General features: G+C 49.9%; 1 protein-coding gene across 1 annotated transcript in view; it reads left to right on the forward strand.

Annotated features, from left to right (window-relative positions):
- LOC133349624 (parathyroid hormone/parathyroid hormone-related peptide receptor-like) overlaps positions 1–12,357 on the forward strand; it is a 49,778-nt gene extending 37,421 nt beyond the window's left edge. Inside the window, exons 8-14 of the mRNA XM_061563206.1 lie at positions 929–1,085; positions 1,913–1,973; positions 3,279–3,345; positions 3,918–4,012; positions 4,746–4,884; positions 5,238–5,279; positions 9,223–12,357. Of these exons, the coding sequence (XP_061419190.1) occupies positions 929–1,085; positions 1,913–1,973; positions 3,279–3,345; positions 3,918–4,012; positions 4,746–4,884; positions 5,238–5,279; positions 9,223–9,561 (900 nt within the window). The 3' untranslated portion in view covers positions 9,562–12,357. The remainder of the gene's footprint in view (positions 1–928; positions 1,086–1,912; positions 1,974–3,278; positions 3,346–3,917; positions 4,013–4,745; positions 4,885–5,237; positions 5,280–9,222) is intronic.
- Positions 12,358–16,249: the final 3,892 nt, after the last annotated feature.

The raw sequence follows: 16,249 nt of genomic DNA on the forward strand, positions 1-16,249 counted from the left end.
CACACACACCACTACACACACATACCACTCACGACACACACCACCCACTATACACACACACCACTACACACACACCACTACACATACCTACACACACACACCACCCACTACACACACACCACTACACACACACCACTACACATACCTACACACACACACCACCCACTACACACACCACTCACTACACACATCACTACACACACACCACTACACACACATCTACACCCACTACACACACACACCACCCACTACATACACACACACGGCCACGCCTCTGCACGGCAGTCGTAATTCTCGGGTAAGTTCATCGCTAATTGCCTGACTGTAGGTGCGCTATTAAAAGCCCAAGATGTATTGTTTGAAACGAGCCCGGGCTTTAATTGGAGGTTCTAACGAGGCGGGCGAACTCGCAAGTGACGGCACCCAGACCAGCAGGCGCGGGCCGGCTGGAGCTCCTCCGGCGGCCCGGCTCCGCCGCTCGGAGCGACGCCCTCCGCGTTGTCCTCGCTTATCGCTCGCGCACCGCAGCCGAGGGACCGCTTCACACGTTCCTCGACACGACGAGCCCCAATGATGCGGTGCTCCGCGTGCATTTGTCATCTCGCTGACGGCCGGCCGGCCTCCTCCGAGATGCTTCTCGCGTCTCGGAGGCGCCTGCCCCTCTGCTCGCTGCATCGTTTGACCCTGAAAACGAAGGCCGCGTAGATCGTCGTGCGTGCGTGTGTGCGTACGACGTAATCGGCGTTGACCGCGTGGATGATTACGGTCGCGAGAGGTGGGCAGTGGCTTCAGGGAAGGCCTTCATCCAGCAGTGGATTGACCGCCGCCGATGATGACACTCGTCCCGTCAGAGCTCTGCACAAAGGACATTGCCCGCAGCGAATCTCCCGAGGGCGACGTCTGGACTGACTGCGTGCTCTCTCCGCAGCTGGGCTGTAAGTTGTCCGTCATCTTCTTCCTCTACTTCCTGGCCACCAACTACTACTGGGTGTTCGCCGAGGGCCTCTACCTGCACAGCCTGGTCTTCATGAGCTTCTTCTCCAACCGCACCAAACACCTGTGGACCTACATCTTCATCGGCTGGGGTGAGAGGCCAGGGGATACTGCGATGAACACTTTCGAAAAGTGAAAAGGGCCCAATTCAAACGGGCGGGGGTGGAGGGTTGGGAAGCTGCAGACCGAGTGGGCAAAAGAGTGGAGTGACCTCCGACAGAGGTTGGACTGGAGGTCTTAGAGTCTTTGGTTGAAGCTGTAAATTTCCACGTGATAAGCCATTTCATTAGGCTATCAGTTGTGGCCAGGTCGTTTCTGAAAAAGAGCGACATAGTTCAGTCTGGCCTTACCTGGGTAGCAGAGAGTGCGTGGAGGAGAGTATATTGAGAGTAGAAGAGGGAGGAGAGGCCGTGGAGAAACTTGAATTTGGCGAGCGTAATCTTCCAGTTGCTCTTCAATTTAATCGGAGGTCATTTGCTAAATGTAAACTCGCAACCCGAGTCCCTACGGTAACCCAGAATTCCACTGCGCGCACTCCACGGTGCAGGCACTGCAGAGCAGGCAGGGACACAGCCGGCGGTGGCTGCAGCAGTAGCTGCTACTGCTGCTGATGCTGCCACCACCACCGCCGCCGCCACCGCCTCCGCCGCATGCACAAAGACAGCGTCGTGGCTTCTTCTCGCAGAGCGAGCCAGCCGGGGCCCGGCCACAAAGAGAGGGGGGCGGGGGAGGTTATCTGGGAGGCACCGCGTTCCCCCAGAGAGAACCTCGTACATACGTGGCACGCGACGAGATACGGCCCCTGCAATTGTCCGCCCCAATCCATGTATCTGTGCCTGACTGTGTTGTTGATTTTGTTTATTTCGGCCGCTCGATGTCGTTGCTGGTTTGTTGCGCAATGGTGGCGTTTGGCGCCCAGGGTTCCCGACGCTGTTCGTCGGCGCCTGGGCCGTCGTGCGTGCCGTGCTCGCCGACACCAGGTGAGGAGCGGTCGTCCCTCGGCTCCCCCTCGCTCACCCATCTCCGTCGTGCTCACGCCAGCACCACACACAGTGCGACTAGCCAGTGATGGATATTCCACATTACTGTGGCTGGGCCTGTCGTGAGAACAGCCAATGCTCATTTGGAGCAGTACTCACTTCATTACCCTAAAAGGATAACGATTGATGACAATCATGATGATGATGATGACGATAACGATAATAATGATGAAGTGAATGTTGAATGATGACAACGATGGCGATTCTGAGTCACTAACTCCACAAAATTTACAGAAAGTAATTTTTATATATAAAATAAAAAGCACATCCACAAATAATGTAAAATACAATGTCATCTGAAAATACTCTGCACCGAGCTTGCACAATCGCCTGCTAATTGACGTTTGAATGAAAACCCAAAAATAGGAAGAACGCAAACCAAACAAGCCCCAATTTCCCACGGGACCAGCGACTCCTGATTGCCCAGGTTGTTATCACAGCCGTGTGTCTGGAAGGTCGTCGCCATTAATTCCAACAACAAAGCCAAATATGTTTGTGTACGAGCAACGAGCAACCGGCCGAGGGTCGTGTACCCCTTGGGTTTCACTCGGTGGTTCTCAAACTTTTCGGTGCAGTGCCCCCTCACCCCACCCCCCAGGCTACTCACGCCAGGATACACAGAGAATGTGTCCACGCCCCTAGTCAACGCGCCTTTAGCAAGGCGTTCGCTTCACGTGACGATGCCGATTCCTACGCACATTCACCATTTCTCCTGCACGGTATCCATACCACAGTCTTCGTCTGCTTCTGCTGTCCGGCCTCTCGGTCTCCGGCAGTAAATGCCAGTCGATGAAGTCGTGGGGCTGGCAAGTGCCAGGGAATGGCAGTGCAGCAATGGGTTTGGTCCACAGAGTTTGGTCCACTCACTGGATAGAGTCACACATGTGCTGATTTTCTCCGGCTTCTCCAGTTTCCTCTGACATGCAAAACATTTGTCATATTGGCCAAACATCCCAATGCAGGACCCTCGTTAAAAGGAGTCTGAAGACTTTGACTTTATTGTGTGCTCGGGTAGAGTTTTGCCATGCCTTGCGCTATGGACCCTGCGACTTGAGTTTGATTCTTGGACATGGCTAACCTCAGTTGCGAGTGATTTTCTGAACCATTACCAACTTGCACTGCCCAGTCTGGTAAAGTAGGGTAAAAAAAAAACTCATTTCCTCACACGACATGGGGAGGCGTTTATCCAGCATTGGTGGGTCTGAAATTGTGATATTATTGTGCGTGATGTGAATTCATTCCCAGATGCTGGAACATCAACGCCGGCAACATTAAGTGGATCTACCAGGCACCCATGATCATTGCAAACACAGTAAGTGGCGCTCCAGAACAAACGGCAGTCACAGACAACGCCACAGTGCCAAGGCCGGCATCTCTGTGCTCAGACAAGGAGAGGTTCGCGGTTCCTGTGTCCAATCACAGCCATCGGGCTGTGGTATAAATTCGACACTGCTATGGCAGCATACGTTCCAAACCCACCACCGATTTAAGCGGGAGGCTGTCAATATTTAAATCCTTTGACCACATGCCGAATTTTTTTTATTGCATGAAGGAATGTTTTAAATGTAAATATAACGCGATATGAATAGCTTTGTAATGACATCAGTACGTGCTAAAATTGTTTAAATTTCGGCAGCATACAATTTAAATCGGTCAGGTTGGAAATTGTGCATTTAGCTTCCACTGATAACCGGCGTCGCCACTGCCCTCGGACCAATGAACCCCTCGTCAGCACGAGTCGGGCATCATCGCACCGTGGGATGTTGTTGGGTCATCTCCCCTCCACCGCCCCCCCTTGCACCTCCTCCCCTTCCACCATCACCATCCAGACCTCGCTGGGAGTTCCCGCCTAAGAGGCGCGATCGGCGCCGCTGTCGCCCGCAGGTGAATTTCGCTTTCTTTGTCAACATCGTTCGTGTCCTGGCGACGAAACTACGGGAGACGAACGCCGGCCGCTACGATGCTCGTCGGCAGTACACGTGAGTTGGCACAGTCAGAGCTGCAGGGTGGGTAGGGTGGAACCGAAGATGACGGAGAAAGTGATTGGTTCATTCCTAATTACGATCGTTCACGACACGGAGCACCTTCGTGGGGCGTGAGAATAAGAAACACCCCGCACGCTCCGGGGTGCCCAGTCGCAACGGCAGCGTCTACGTGACTCGGCCCTATTACTCACAGGCTGTCTGAATAATGAACTCCGTGCAGTGGAAAGAGAGTCGGACTTATGCATATAAATGCGTGATGTTTATTAATAATTGTGCGTCGATCAATCAACGTGCAAATATTCATCAGGGGGAAAACATACGCCAAAAAACACGAGCTACAAATTACGTTGCTGGTTGTCATTGTTCTTCATCTGTAACAAAGGCCTCCCCCCATTTCATTCCTTACTTTCCTGAGTCGCTCCTGCCCACTCGTAACCTCCGAAATCTGCGATGTCATCTCGCTGCTGTTGCCTCTTCCGCCGTCTCCCTCTGCTTCTCTTTGCTTCTCTATTCCGCCTCCACCGCGTGGTTAAATTTGTCTCTCGTCGGTCGTTTTCATGACACCTCTGTTCACCGCAAAACACTCAATTGACCGGCTTCTCAGATGAAAAAGGAACAACCCAACGCCCTGATGCAGTAGTCGCGACGCTCACGATGCCGGCGCTAAACGGAAGCTCCGCCTCGGGAGCGCAGAGCGGCACTGACCGACGGCCGTCTGCACTCGCAGGAAACTGGCCAAGTCGTCGCTCGTGCTGACGCTGCTGTTCGGAGCGCACTACATGGTGTTTGCCGGCATGTCGGAATCCGTGGACGGGTGGCTCTGGAAGGCGCGCATGTACTTCGATATGTTCTTCAACTCGCTCCAGGTTCCCTGTGATACCAGCTCATTTGCTCATTCGCTCGCTCACTCGATTACTCAATAATTTGTTCACTTGCTCACTAACTTACCCGCTTACCTGATTGCTTGTTCACTCACTCACTCCCTCGATTACCCGATCCTTCGTTCCTATGGTCACTCACTGCCTTGCTCGCTCACTCAATTACCCAATCGCTCGTTCCCTTGCTCACTCACTCGTTTACCTGTTCACTCATTGCCTCGCTCGCTCACTCAATTACCCGATTGCCTGCTCGCTCACTGCCCTGTCCGTGGCCATGTCACCCCCGTTTCCGGACTGCGTGACATGTCGCTCAACCTCCTGCCGTCATTGTCTCCCCGCAGGGCTTATTCGTGGCCATCATCTACTGCTTCTGCAATGGGGAGGTGAGTTGCGAGCATGCGATCCGTTCTCGCGGAAGCGTCGCTTTGCGCGACGCCAATCCGGAAACGATTTCGTTTCGTGGCTCAACGCGACGCGGGGGCCGTCGACCGAGCGGCCTCGGAACGCGCTCGCCCGCGGCGGCAGCGACGGCCGCGTCTGGATCTTTCGTGGGGGCGAGAATTAAGCGGCACTGAGGGCGGGCAACGACGGGATACACAGGGCGCCCCCCATACGGGGGACCGACCAACGAGGAACGGTGATTATACAGAGCGCTCTCCGCTCGCTCTGCCACGGCAATGGGCCCGGGGCGATCGCCTCTTAACCCCTCATTTCACGCTGCCGACTCTAAGCCGGCCGCTCGCCGTCGTTGCGGCGAGCGTGCGAGCCGGAGATAAGTAATGATTGCTATTCTTTCCCTGCGCTTGAGGTTTATCCAGACAAAAACAATCGTCCTCCATACGAGGCTTTCTCGGCCGTTATGAATTGCCAATTAGGATTGGCAAAAATAGTGCTGCAATGCGTCCCGCAAGGGCGAGCAGCCAACACGGTGGGGGAGCACCTGGGCGTCTCCCGTGCCACCCGCACGTGGGCACACACTCGAGGCGTCCGTCCTTGGGTGCGGTAGGGGGAGTGGGGGCGGGAGCGCATTGCCCTCTGACCGGTGCCGCTGGATATTTTGAACGTCGCACGCCTCATTACGCATAGAAAATAACGAGATAGTAGAGCCGGGTTTAATTTGAAATGCGCCGACTGCCCTCGACTTGAACTTTTAATGTCTCCCTCGAGACGAGCACCGCATAAATAACGAGGCACAAAGAAGTTTATCGTTGCACTCGCTGGGCATCCACGAACAGCGCGCCGGGTGCCAGATCGGCGTGGACTCTCCATTGGACTCTATATTGCTCTCCACAATGTTGGTTTCAACGAAATATACAATTGATCGCAACACCATTAAGTGAGTTTAGAAATGTACATTGGGAAGGGAAAACTTTGGGCTGGGTGACGGCGCAGTGTGCCGTGAGTAATGAGTGGTCATGGGAGATGGATTAACAACGTTCCCTTTCCACAGTGTTTTAACACAACGATTGGAACAGTGGAAATCTAACTACTTAATTCAAATAATTTGTGATGTTTAACGATTGCTGTAATGTAAGTGGCAGGCTGATAATATTGCGGTGTTCATATCTCTGCTCATCTGTCAGTGACATTTTGTATTCATCCTTGCATGTCGCGTGGTAACGAGTAGCTGAACTGGTGTCGTAGCGGGCAGCTGAGCTGCAATAATTCACAGCCCCTTGTTAATCCACGACTGTATGAAGGCTTCTACATGCAATGCCAAACGCGTGAGGTTTTTTTCACCATAATCCACCACTGGTTTGTGAAAGGGTTCAACTAGAACCGGTCCAGATATCACTCGCCACTGACATGAGCCGTGGCTGGGAATTGAAGTCAGGTAAGCAGGTCCATAGCATCATGTATCTGTGTTGAACTTATTTCACGCCGTACGTAGCCAACCGCGCTAATCGGAGGTGTGCTGATCACGTGCTAGCCACTGCGCAACCTATCCCTCCCACTATGACATATTACTTGTAGCATTTTACCCCCTCCGGTCGAGTGATGCATTGGCTGGATAAGAGTGCACTGCCTCACCATCACAAGGTTCCCACTTCAAATCCCAGTTGGGGCCCGTACGCCCCTCGTCCCTCTGGGAATGGTTAAACGACTACCACTCTGGGGGTCAACAGCAGTTGTCCTGGGGACTATCTCACCCACCCTCTCCATAGGAATGTGGAATTCCCACCACTGATTTAGGGCTATAAACGGAATATGATTGCCTCCCGGTGCTCTTTTGAACGAGAAAACTGTTTTATTATTTTTATGTTGCACAAGTGATTGACGCTGTGCCATTGGGATCATGTGACGGAATGGAGGAGCTCTTGCGGAAATCTCAGAGAGAGAGAGTAGTGCAGTGGCCACCAGTGTGCAGGGGAGTAGTGCAGTGGCTACCAGTGTGAAGGAGAGTGCAGGAGGACACCTGCACAAGAGACGTTTCACGTGGCGGTTTTCAGTGAGGTTTAGTTATTTCCACAGTGCTGCAATGTAGCCATGTGACAAGATTTCAATTAAACATTGTTATTTTTCATTCGTCTTCTTAACAGTTTCGATCGCAACACAAGCAATCGTCATCAGGAGACGTTGATGATCGCTTGTGTTGCGATCGAAACGTCGTAGTTTTTTGTTATTTTTGTTATTTTCTTTGATCCTATCTATGTGACTTTACTGAAAAACCCAAGAATGTGAATTTCTGCAGTCACGAAAGCTTTAAGTCAATGTATATTTGTTGTTTAACTTGTGTGTTCTTAACTCTATGTAAATGTTAATTTAATTGTTTTTGTGGTAAGTTAAGAAAAGTCTGTGCTGTCCAGTTGCCTTGGTGAAAAATGAGCAGCATCTCTGCTCAACCCTGGCCCAGCCGGCTCAACACTCGACACAAAAATGAAATGAAGTGCAAAAATCGGTACAGAAAAGAAATGCAAGCTTCTTCGATTCGTCCTTAGCCACAATAGTAACACAGCCGACCCATGACAGGTCAGATCAGATTGTTGTGGCAAGCATATTGATGGTTTTAGTGTGGCCAAGAATAACATCATTAAATATAATGGGAGTGACAGGGGAAGTGTCAGCTCTTACATGATATTACCATCAACTGGGTTTTTATATTTGTTGAACGTGAGCAGGTTTTTGTCAGAGCAATCAAGAGCCGTTTTCAAACCAGCGGTCATTCATGGCGAATTATCTGCATGTTGGGCAGATAAATGTTTATTTCTTTGGGCTCGTTTTTTTTTAACAAGTATGACGCACGAAGTTAACGGTCGTTTTGCAAAGGAGTGGATCGTGTGCTGCGAGCAAAAATGTTGATGAAGCCGGGGCAGTGCGTTCGCTGCTCATCCTCGCAGAGGTTCGCGGTTTGAATCCGGGAGGCCACCCTGGTTAATGCTGTGGGTGTAATGAACTGTAGATGTGCACCTGTCTGCTTCCCAGTGGACGTTTAAAATATCCCGTGATGTTATTCAAAAAAAGAGTGTGTGCTTTGTTCGGTATTATTTTTGCACAGTTAGAACCCATTGGGCAATAAAAGCTCATTTTGAATGGGAGCCCAGTTACAAAATAGAAAACCTGGTTGCAGCAACCACAACAATTACACGAACAAAAATCCAATAACAACTGTACGTGGCCAAGTTCCAAATGGCAAGGTCGTGCATCAACATGGTACAACCAGCAGACAAAAATGCAAGGCTCGTAGAATGCATCACATACACAAAACATTTGTAACTTAAAGTCTACAAAGCAGGGCGGTCATTTGTACATATGACGAGGATGGCGAGGTGTTTATCCCAACCATTTTCGCTTGGTTATTCCAGAGATTATCGACCGCCACACGGATGGATTTTAAACCGACTTTGGTGCTCCCGGAGTGGGAGACTTCCAGCAGGAACAGGGTGGAGGAGCTTCTCACATCATGGGAATTTACTCAGGGAGGAATACATTATCCAGATGATATTTTGCAGACTTGTGTTGTAAACCATTGAGGATGAATATAATGCCATGACGTTCCCTGCTTAGATCGAGGGGTGGCCGTTTGCTGGCGTTATGGTTTAAAGTTCCCAAATTTGAAAAAAAATCTGCAAATTACTCAATTGGGATTACACATAGAGGCATTGCTCCCTACTTGTGAAAGTACTGCACACTGGGAAACACCGCGCCTGTGTTCCCGATGATGGCCTTTGCGCTGTAAGAATGGCGTTAATACCAAATGTATTTAATTATTATATAAATGATCGAGTGAATTATTGAATGAGATTTCAAGGTCCATAATAAAGATGTTTTTGGGTTAGGTCGTGAAAGCGCCTCAATGTTAAACTGAGAGGTGTTCTCCGCACACAGGTCCAGAATGAAATCCGCAAGGCGTGGGCTCAGTGGAACCTGGCTCAGGACCTGGACAGGAGGAGCCGCAGGGGCTCGGGCCTGCTGGGCACGGGCGGAGGCCACAGGGCTGGGGCGTCGCGCCGGCGCCGGCCCTCATGGCCCTCCTCTGCGGGCGCTGGCGGCACGTCGCAACAGCAGCCCTCGACCCACGTGTGCAGCGAGGAGGGGGCCGCCACGGAGGACGCTGGGAAGGCGGCGGTGGCCGCCCCCGTTACCGTCGCCTTCTTTTCCAAGGACCCACAGCACCATCGCGGCCACCAGTGGCGATCCAAACACTCGCACGAGTCGGTCATTTGAGGCAGGATGAGGCCGGGGATCAAGGTATTTGTGTGTGTGTGTGCATCAGTGGCGTAGCTATCAAGTGTGCAGGAGGTGCAACTGAACTGTGGCCCTCTGACTGCTGGGGCCCAGGTGCCAGATTACTAAAATTTAGGAAATGGACAAGGGGCCCCATATCTTGCCTTGAATCTGCACCTATTCCAACCATGTCATGCCACTGCTGTGTGTGTATATGTGTAAGTTGAGTTATGTTATAGCTAACACATGTCCTGTGAACTGTCAGCAAGTTTTCGATGCTTCATGTGACCACAGAGTGCACCTAGTCTGGCACAAGTACTTAAGTGACATCACCATCACCACTTAGTGGTGAATGGCAACTGTTGTTATAGTACGTTGGTATTTGCATATATGTTTGTGTTTTACTATTGACAAAAGTGCTTTTTGGGAGGGAAAGAGAAACCACACACAACGTTTTTCAGCATCGACTTCTCTGCATCCGATCTTGCTCAGAGACCAGGGTTGGTGGACCATGTGATGATGAGCACATGTTGGTGATCCGAGAAGCCTGATGGAACCATAGAGAGTTTTCACTGCGCAGCTGTTGAGAGAACCAATGAGATGAACCGCTATTGAGGAAGAGAATCTCTGAGTGAAACGACGACTTACAACTCTCAGATCGTTTTTCTGCAGCGGCCCGTCGAAGTGTTTCCGCTGTGGACGTCGTCACACCAAGTCGCCACATACTCGAGTGGGATTTCCAACAACGGTGGATCTGACATTGAAGTAAAACTCATGGGATCTCTGCTGAAAACACACAACCTAGGTGAATAATTTATGGTGCATTTTTTAAATAAACACTCTCAACGTTATTTATTTGGAATTAACATTTATTTTTATAATTTGAAAAATGTGTCAAACAATGTTTAATGTTCCACCGATACCATTTAAAATTATACCTGACTGCATTGTAACATGGTATGTAATGTGTATTAGCTCCTGTTAAGCTCGCGCGTTATTTATTTTAGCGTTTTGTCGCGCCGCGGTGATGTGTGGGACAATGGCAGCTCCGCGCTTCCTGGGGCGCTGCGAGCCCTCTCCCGCCTCGCTAGCTGGCCGCTTCTCTCCCTGTCGCCTTTCATCACCGTCCCACAAAGATTCCCGACTGCGAGCGGACAGAGAACGTCCATTTATTAAACTGCCTATTTCATCCGTAATAAATGTTTTTTTGGGTTAGATCGTGTAAATATAAATGTGTCGTTAAACCCGCCACCACCCGACACAGCCAATGAGTAATGTTTGTCACGTCAACAAAACGTGCCAATTCGTGACGAGCTCAGCGCACCGGTGTGTTGGAGCGTAAACTCACACCATTTACAATTCGATTATGACATTTGGCTGGTGATTACAACCAGCTTCATCAGGCAATAGCCAGAATTGTGAAGACAGTCCTATTTATATCTACGCAATTTAACCCGAAAAAAGCCTTTGTTATGAATAATATTGGTCGCGAAAGCCTACGTGTCAAACTGCCTATGTCATCATCAGCATCGTGATGATCAGCAGTGATCTACCAACTGCTGGATGAAGTCATTTACCAAGCCGTCGTCGTCTTTCACGAATCTGAGATTTACCAATCCGGCGAGCACCTGCGGCGAAAGCCGATTTCATCACTCCATCTCCTTGGAGGATGTCCTCTCCGGCCCCTTCCCTCATCTGGCTGCTACTTCATAGTCGGTCTCGACCACTGGCACGCATCCCATCTCTGGATGTGCCCTACACAAGTGTATTTTTCTGAAAAGTCAATATGTTATCCAGTGCGTGTGTTCCTCTCACTGTGTATGTCACTCCAAGCATGCACCTCTGTGCTTTTTTGCACACTTTTCAGCCCCCCGCCCCACGCCATCCTAAGAACTTTCTTCTTTAGGCGCATTGGCACGCTAAGTTTTTATATGAAGCTCACTTTTACAAAAGCATTGCAACCTGCTCTCGTTCGTCTCGTTATGTCTTGATTTCGATTTGCTGACATTCTCTGCTCGCCACAGATTTTGCTGTATGTTGAACTTGTTTCACTCCGTACGTAGCCAAACCGTGCTATTTTCCAGTTGTGTGCCTCTGACATGTCCACTAGTTAAGTGAACTTGTCGTTGTTGTACGTGACGTTGCTATTGCTCATGTTTATTCTGGGTACAATTTAGCAGCCGCCTTTGTTAATTAATTATTTAATTCCCTGTAGTTCATTTCCATTAGTTGTTGTAAGGACTGTTAGTAGCAAATCTGAACAGGGTAAAGCATGTTTTTTTTCCATCTAATTAAATGCCTTTATTTCTCCAATGCAGACTTTCAGAAACGTCTAACGTTGCTGTGAATTAAATTTATAAATTGTTTTAATATATTGAAAACGTTCTTAATATATGCCTTGCTTTATGAGTGGTTGAATGACAATTGCATAAATTTCCACTGCCTTTTAATCGTGAGTCCTGGCCAGGCACCGTAATGTTTGATCTTGAGTGGTCTTTTCCACAATCTACTTGTAAGTACGTAGGCGCTCGACGGTAGAAAAATATTTTCAAACCCAACTTGCTTACGTGATTGGTCGGTGTGTACACGCTCTTTTATTGTGATCTGAATGGTCTTAACGAACAATGTCTGTACATGTGATAAGTTATTTATATGTATGCCTATTTATGTATTTACGTGATTGTGATGGTTGGTCTTGCTTATCGCTTCCAATATGGGAGACTTTGAGGAGGCAGTCGCAGTCGGGACTAAGCCCAGTCTTTCGAGATGTTTATTTCTCCCTCGGCCCTCTCACCAATACAATAAACTGTCTAAATAAAATCACAAGTGAATGTGAATGCACGTCTGGTGTGAATCTGTAACTCGCAATAACGGTGTCAACTACGCAGTTCGCAAGGGCAATGGTCTCGGCACGAATATTTGAGTTTGTACAGGGTAATAGCAATGGAGGCATCGAGACGAAGGGTATATCGCTTGTCTACAACAACCGTCAGAGGCAGTCATGGAAATCTGTGTTTGGAGAATGTAATTTCAATACAGGAGCGATGATTTGCCAAGCATCTGTAGTCGGGCACATCACAGTTTAATGATTTTGCTTTTGTTTAACGGCTTGCTCTGACTCATTCTCAGGATCTAGGCAACCTTAACGAGGTGGTAGGGTTGGCTGTAGGACTGGTCGCAGATCACAGGCGAGTGAGTAGGTTCGCAGGAACTCTGGGTATCTCCAGACAATGACCAGGCAGCACTGTCCAGGTAACTCATGACACGGAAGCAAGCGTTTAGAGCATTTGGCTGCTGTACAATGTCCGCATAATAAGCCACTTCGTTGAACTATCATTTGTGGCCAGATCGCTTTTGAAAAAGAGCTACATAGCTCGGTGGGCCTTCTTACCTGGTAAAATAAAACATAGTTTAAATAGTATAATTTACTATCCAGGTATCCCCAGACACTGCCAAGGCAACACTGTTCAGGTAACTCCAGGTAGAACCAGACTGACGAGGTGTTCCAGGCAAGAGTGAGGGCTGTACACGAGTCACAGACCTCAACGTATTAAGAAACAAAATATTGACACTGGAGGAATCCCATGAGCCATAAAGTTGTTTTGCTGATGTCCGGTAGGGGCGGGTTAGAACGTTACGACAACAACAAACAATACCACAAAGTCTGCAGCAGTGCTCCCCAAGTCGTCTGTGCTAATGACTCCAAGCTGTAGTCACAGTTTCCTCTCCACCCCGGTCTCTGGAGTTCTCCAGGTGGTTGACAGCATCCTCTGGTGAAGCTGGGGGTTGGCAGATGGCGTCTCCTCGAGATGGAGGCCGCCTCGTCGCCTCTACTGCTGGAAGAGGCGAATTCTCATCTCTTTGGCTGGAAGATCTCTTCTAAAACGCGGGTTCTCAGGCGACTCGTGTTGACCTGCCCACGTGCTGCCCATTGAAAGGGCCGTCTCGGGATCGTTTTCTATGGCCACTGCTTTGCCAGAAGTGGCTCTCACTCCGTGTACGTTCATCTCAGGGGCTGCCACGACCAGAGATGTAAGGGTAGGAGGATGCTGCCCCGATAACGTGTGGGTGTTGCTTATTCTTCAGAAGAAGAAGCAGTTGTCTGAATTACAATTTGAAACGAAAAGAACTGCAGGCTGGCCGTGATGGATTATAGTGGTGTTATGTCCCATTGTGATGGGGCTGGTGTTATATCTGATTTTGGTGGTGGTTATGATGGTAATGATGGCAGTGGGGATAGTGATGGGGTTGTGGCGATGATGGGAGTGGTGATCACGCTGCGGTTGATCACGCACCCGTTTTTCGTAACGCTGGTTGTGTAAAATGTCAATTGCTCTCAAAAAATCCCTGCCACCTATTGTATGTTTGACGACTGCCTTGACATACACTTTCACGGTTAAATGTGGCTGCGACAACAAACAATAACGCTTGCGTTAATTGATGGAATTATAATATACTAAACGAGCCCCTGATCTAATGCAGGCCGGTCGCGCTTTATTAACACAAAAACCCGGGGCATGAAACGAGAGGGGCGCCACTCCCCTTGTTCACGGAGCTGTCGTCGTGAATTGCAATGAGGCCTAATTTGTCTGTCACTCAGCATCGGTGATGCCCCCCACCAGGCAGACGCCCGTGAGTTTCACGACGCCGACGCCGCCGCCTCCTGCGCGCGACCGCGCTGACAGCCCTCGCCTCGCAAGGTCCATCGCGCTGCCGACGTTACAAAACGCCGCCGCAATAGCCACCGCCGAGATCTTAATTGTTGAATAGAACGTCTATTTGAAGTCATTAACGAAAAGAAACGTCGGCGTCCAATTTGCGATGGAAGGAAAATAAACGAGGAGCCAGGCGGAAGGCGGGAGGTGGTGGAGAGGAGGGGGCGACATTTTCTTGACGTCCCCAGACATCGTCTCCCCGAACCTTGACGATTGATAAACAACGTTTGTCTTGATATAAACATATAAATATTTAATCTCTCGTCTGTTTTTATCTCGCGTGCAGTTTCTCTTCGTTCTTGTTCGTGCAGTTCTGTTTGCTCGCTTTGCCTAACCCGCATACGAGCTGAGACGATTTGTGTACATCGTAAATCATCCGTTCACACGCAACATTCAACCCCCGAGAGTCGAGACGGACTCTCAATCGCTGCCCCTTTGCGGGGGCCCTTCTGGCAGCAGTGGCGCGAGCGAGGAATTTCAGGGCTGCGCATTTGTCTCGATCGGCGAGCACGGGAATTGGGTTTAGTCGCTGAATCTGTGCGTCGTGGCCCGCCTGCTCGGGGCACCTCGACACGCGAATTGCTCAGCCGATTCCGTCCTTCACGCGCACTCTGCTCAAACTTCACTCCGTCACCGCCACGCCAACCACCGCCACCATCACCATCATTATCAGACTCCGTACACAATGTGACCACTCGCTCCCTGCGCCGTCGAGACCGACGTTGCGTGTGCGGCGCAGAGATGAGGAGGACACACGCTCGAAGGGAAGCGTCATCATCTTGCGGCATCGTGACACAAACACCACGGGGGGTTCACGTGTTTGCGAATCGAGCTGCAGGATTGCTCTTCGTGTTGTCGAGGATGACGGCGGGAGCCGCACGTGGAGTGGCGTCCTCTGTGACAGCGCAGAGCTCGGCGTCTGTCCGCTCAACCAAAGCGAACAAAGTAGCTGAGTGATGCTGCAAGCGGATCGAGTTTAACTCGGAGCTGTTGTTCGGATCTTACAATCATCTCCTACAAGCACGCATTGCTGCACAAGTCACTCCTGACTTGAGGGGCAAACGAAGCATTGTATTATCGATTCACATTGACGATTCCGCACGGTGGCAGCGCACAGCTGGAGTTGGTCTCGTGGGTTGACACTGGGACACGACAACACATCCCTTGGGCTTGGGGGTTTCAATCTTAGCCTATGGAGCATATTTTAATACAAGTATAATATTGTCCTTTTATTTCCCTTATCATCATCTTATCCTCTGAGTTTTGGTAGTCTCTTGTAGCGGTAGGTTTCGTAGGCTACATGGTTATCAGTGTGGCAACATAGGTCAAGGCGCATGGTTCACATTTGTCAAATTTGAAAAAAAAATACTCACCCATAAATTACGCAATTAGAATTCTTCATCACCCCCTACTGCGAAAATTTTACAGGGCTCTCCTGAAAATATTCGTGAGATTTTACTGGGCGAACGTGCAGAGTAATAATACACTGCTATATTAATTGGTGAAGCTGGATTAGGTGGGGTGGTAATTGTCAACGGGCGACTTTCGTTATACCCGCTCTAGGAATGCAGCTTGCAGCTGAGACGCAGTAGGAACCGGTCTTGAAACCGGTTGTGAGAGGAGGGGGGGGGGTGATCAGCAAAGACAATCACCGATACTGATTGGCCTGGAGGGGGTTACATGCAATGGGAGCACAGGTGAAATCATTGAGGTGGGGTGGAAGGGAGATGATCAAGACACCACTCCATTGGTTGAATGATTTTGGCTCTGCAGCATAAATAGACCCGACCCTACATGGATGAGCGAACACATTTTTGGTAGTTATAAATATTCATAGCAACCAGTAGTAGCGGCAAGAGCCGGGGCTGATTGTAGATTGAGATTCCAGGATCCGCGGGCGAAGGTGGGGGGGAGAAACTGAAAATGGAACTGCAACGCCTGAAGCGGACTTCGGTGAGGCCGCGTGGGCAATT

Source organism: Lethenteron reissneri, chromosome 31 (genome assembly GCF_015708825.2).
Source record: "Lethenteron reissneri isolate LAM-NWPU_2019-01 chromosome 31, ASM1570882v1, whole genome shotgun sequence".
Taxonomy (NCBI): domain Eukaryota; kingdom Metazoa; phylum Chordata; class Hyperoartia; order Petromyzontiformes; family Petromyzontidae; genus Lethenteron; species Lethenteron reissneri.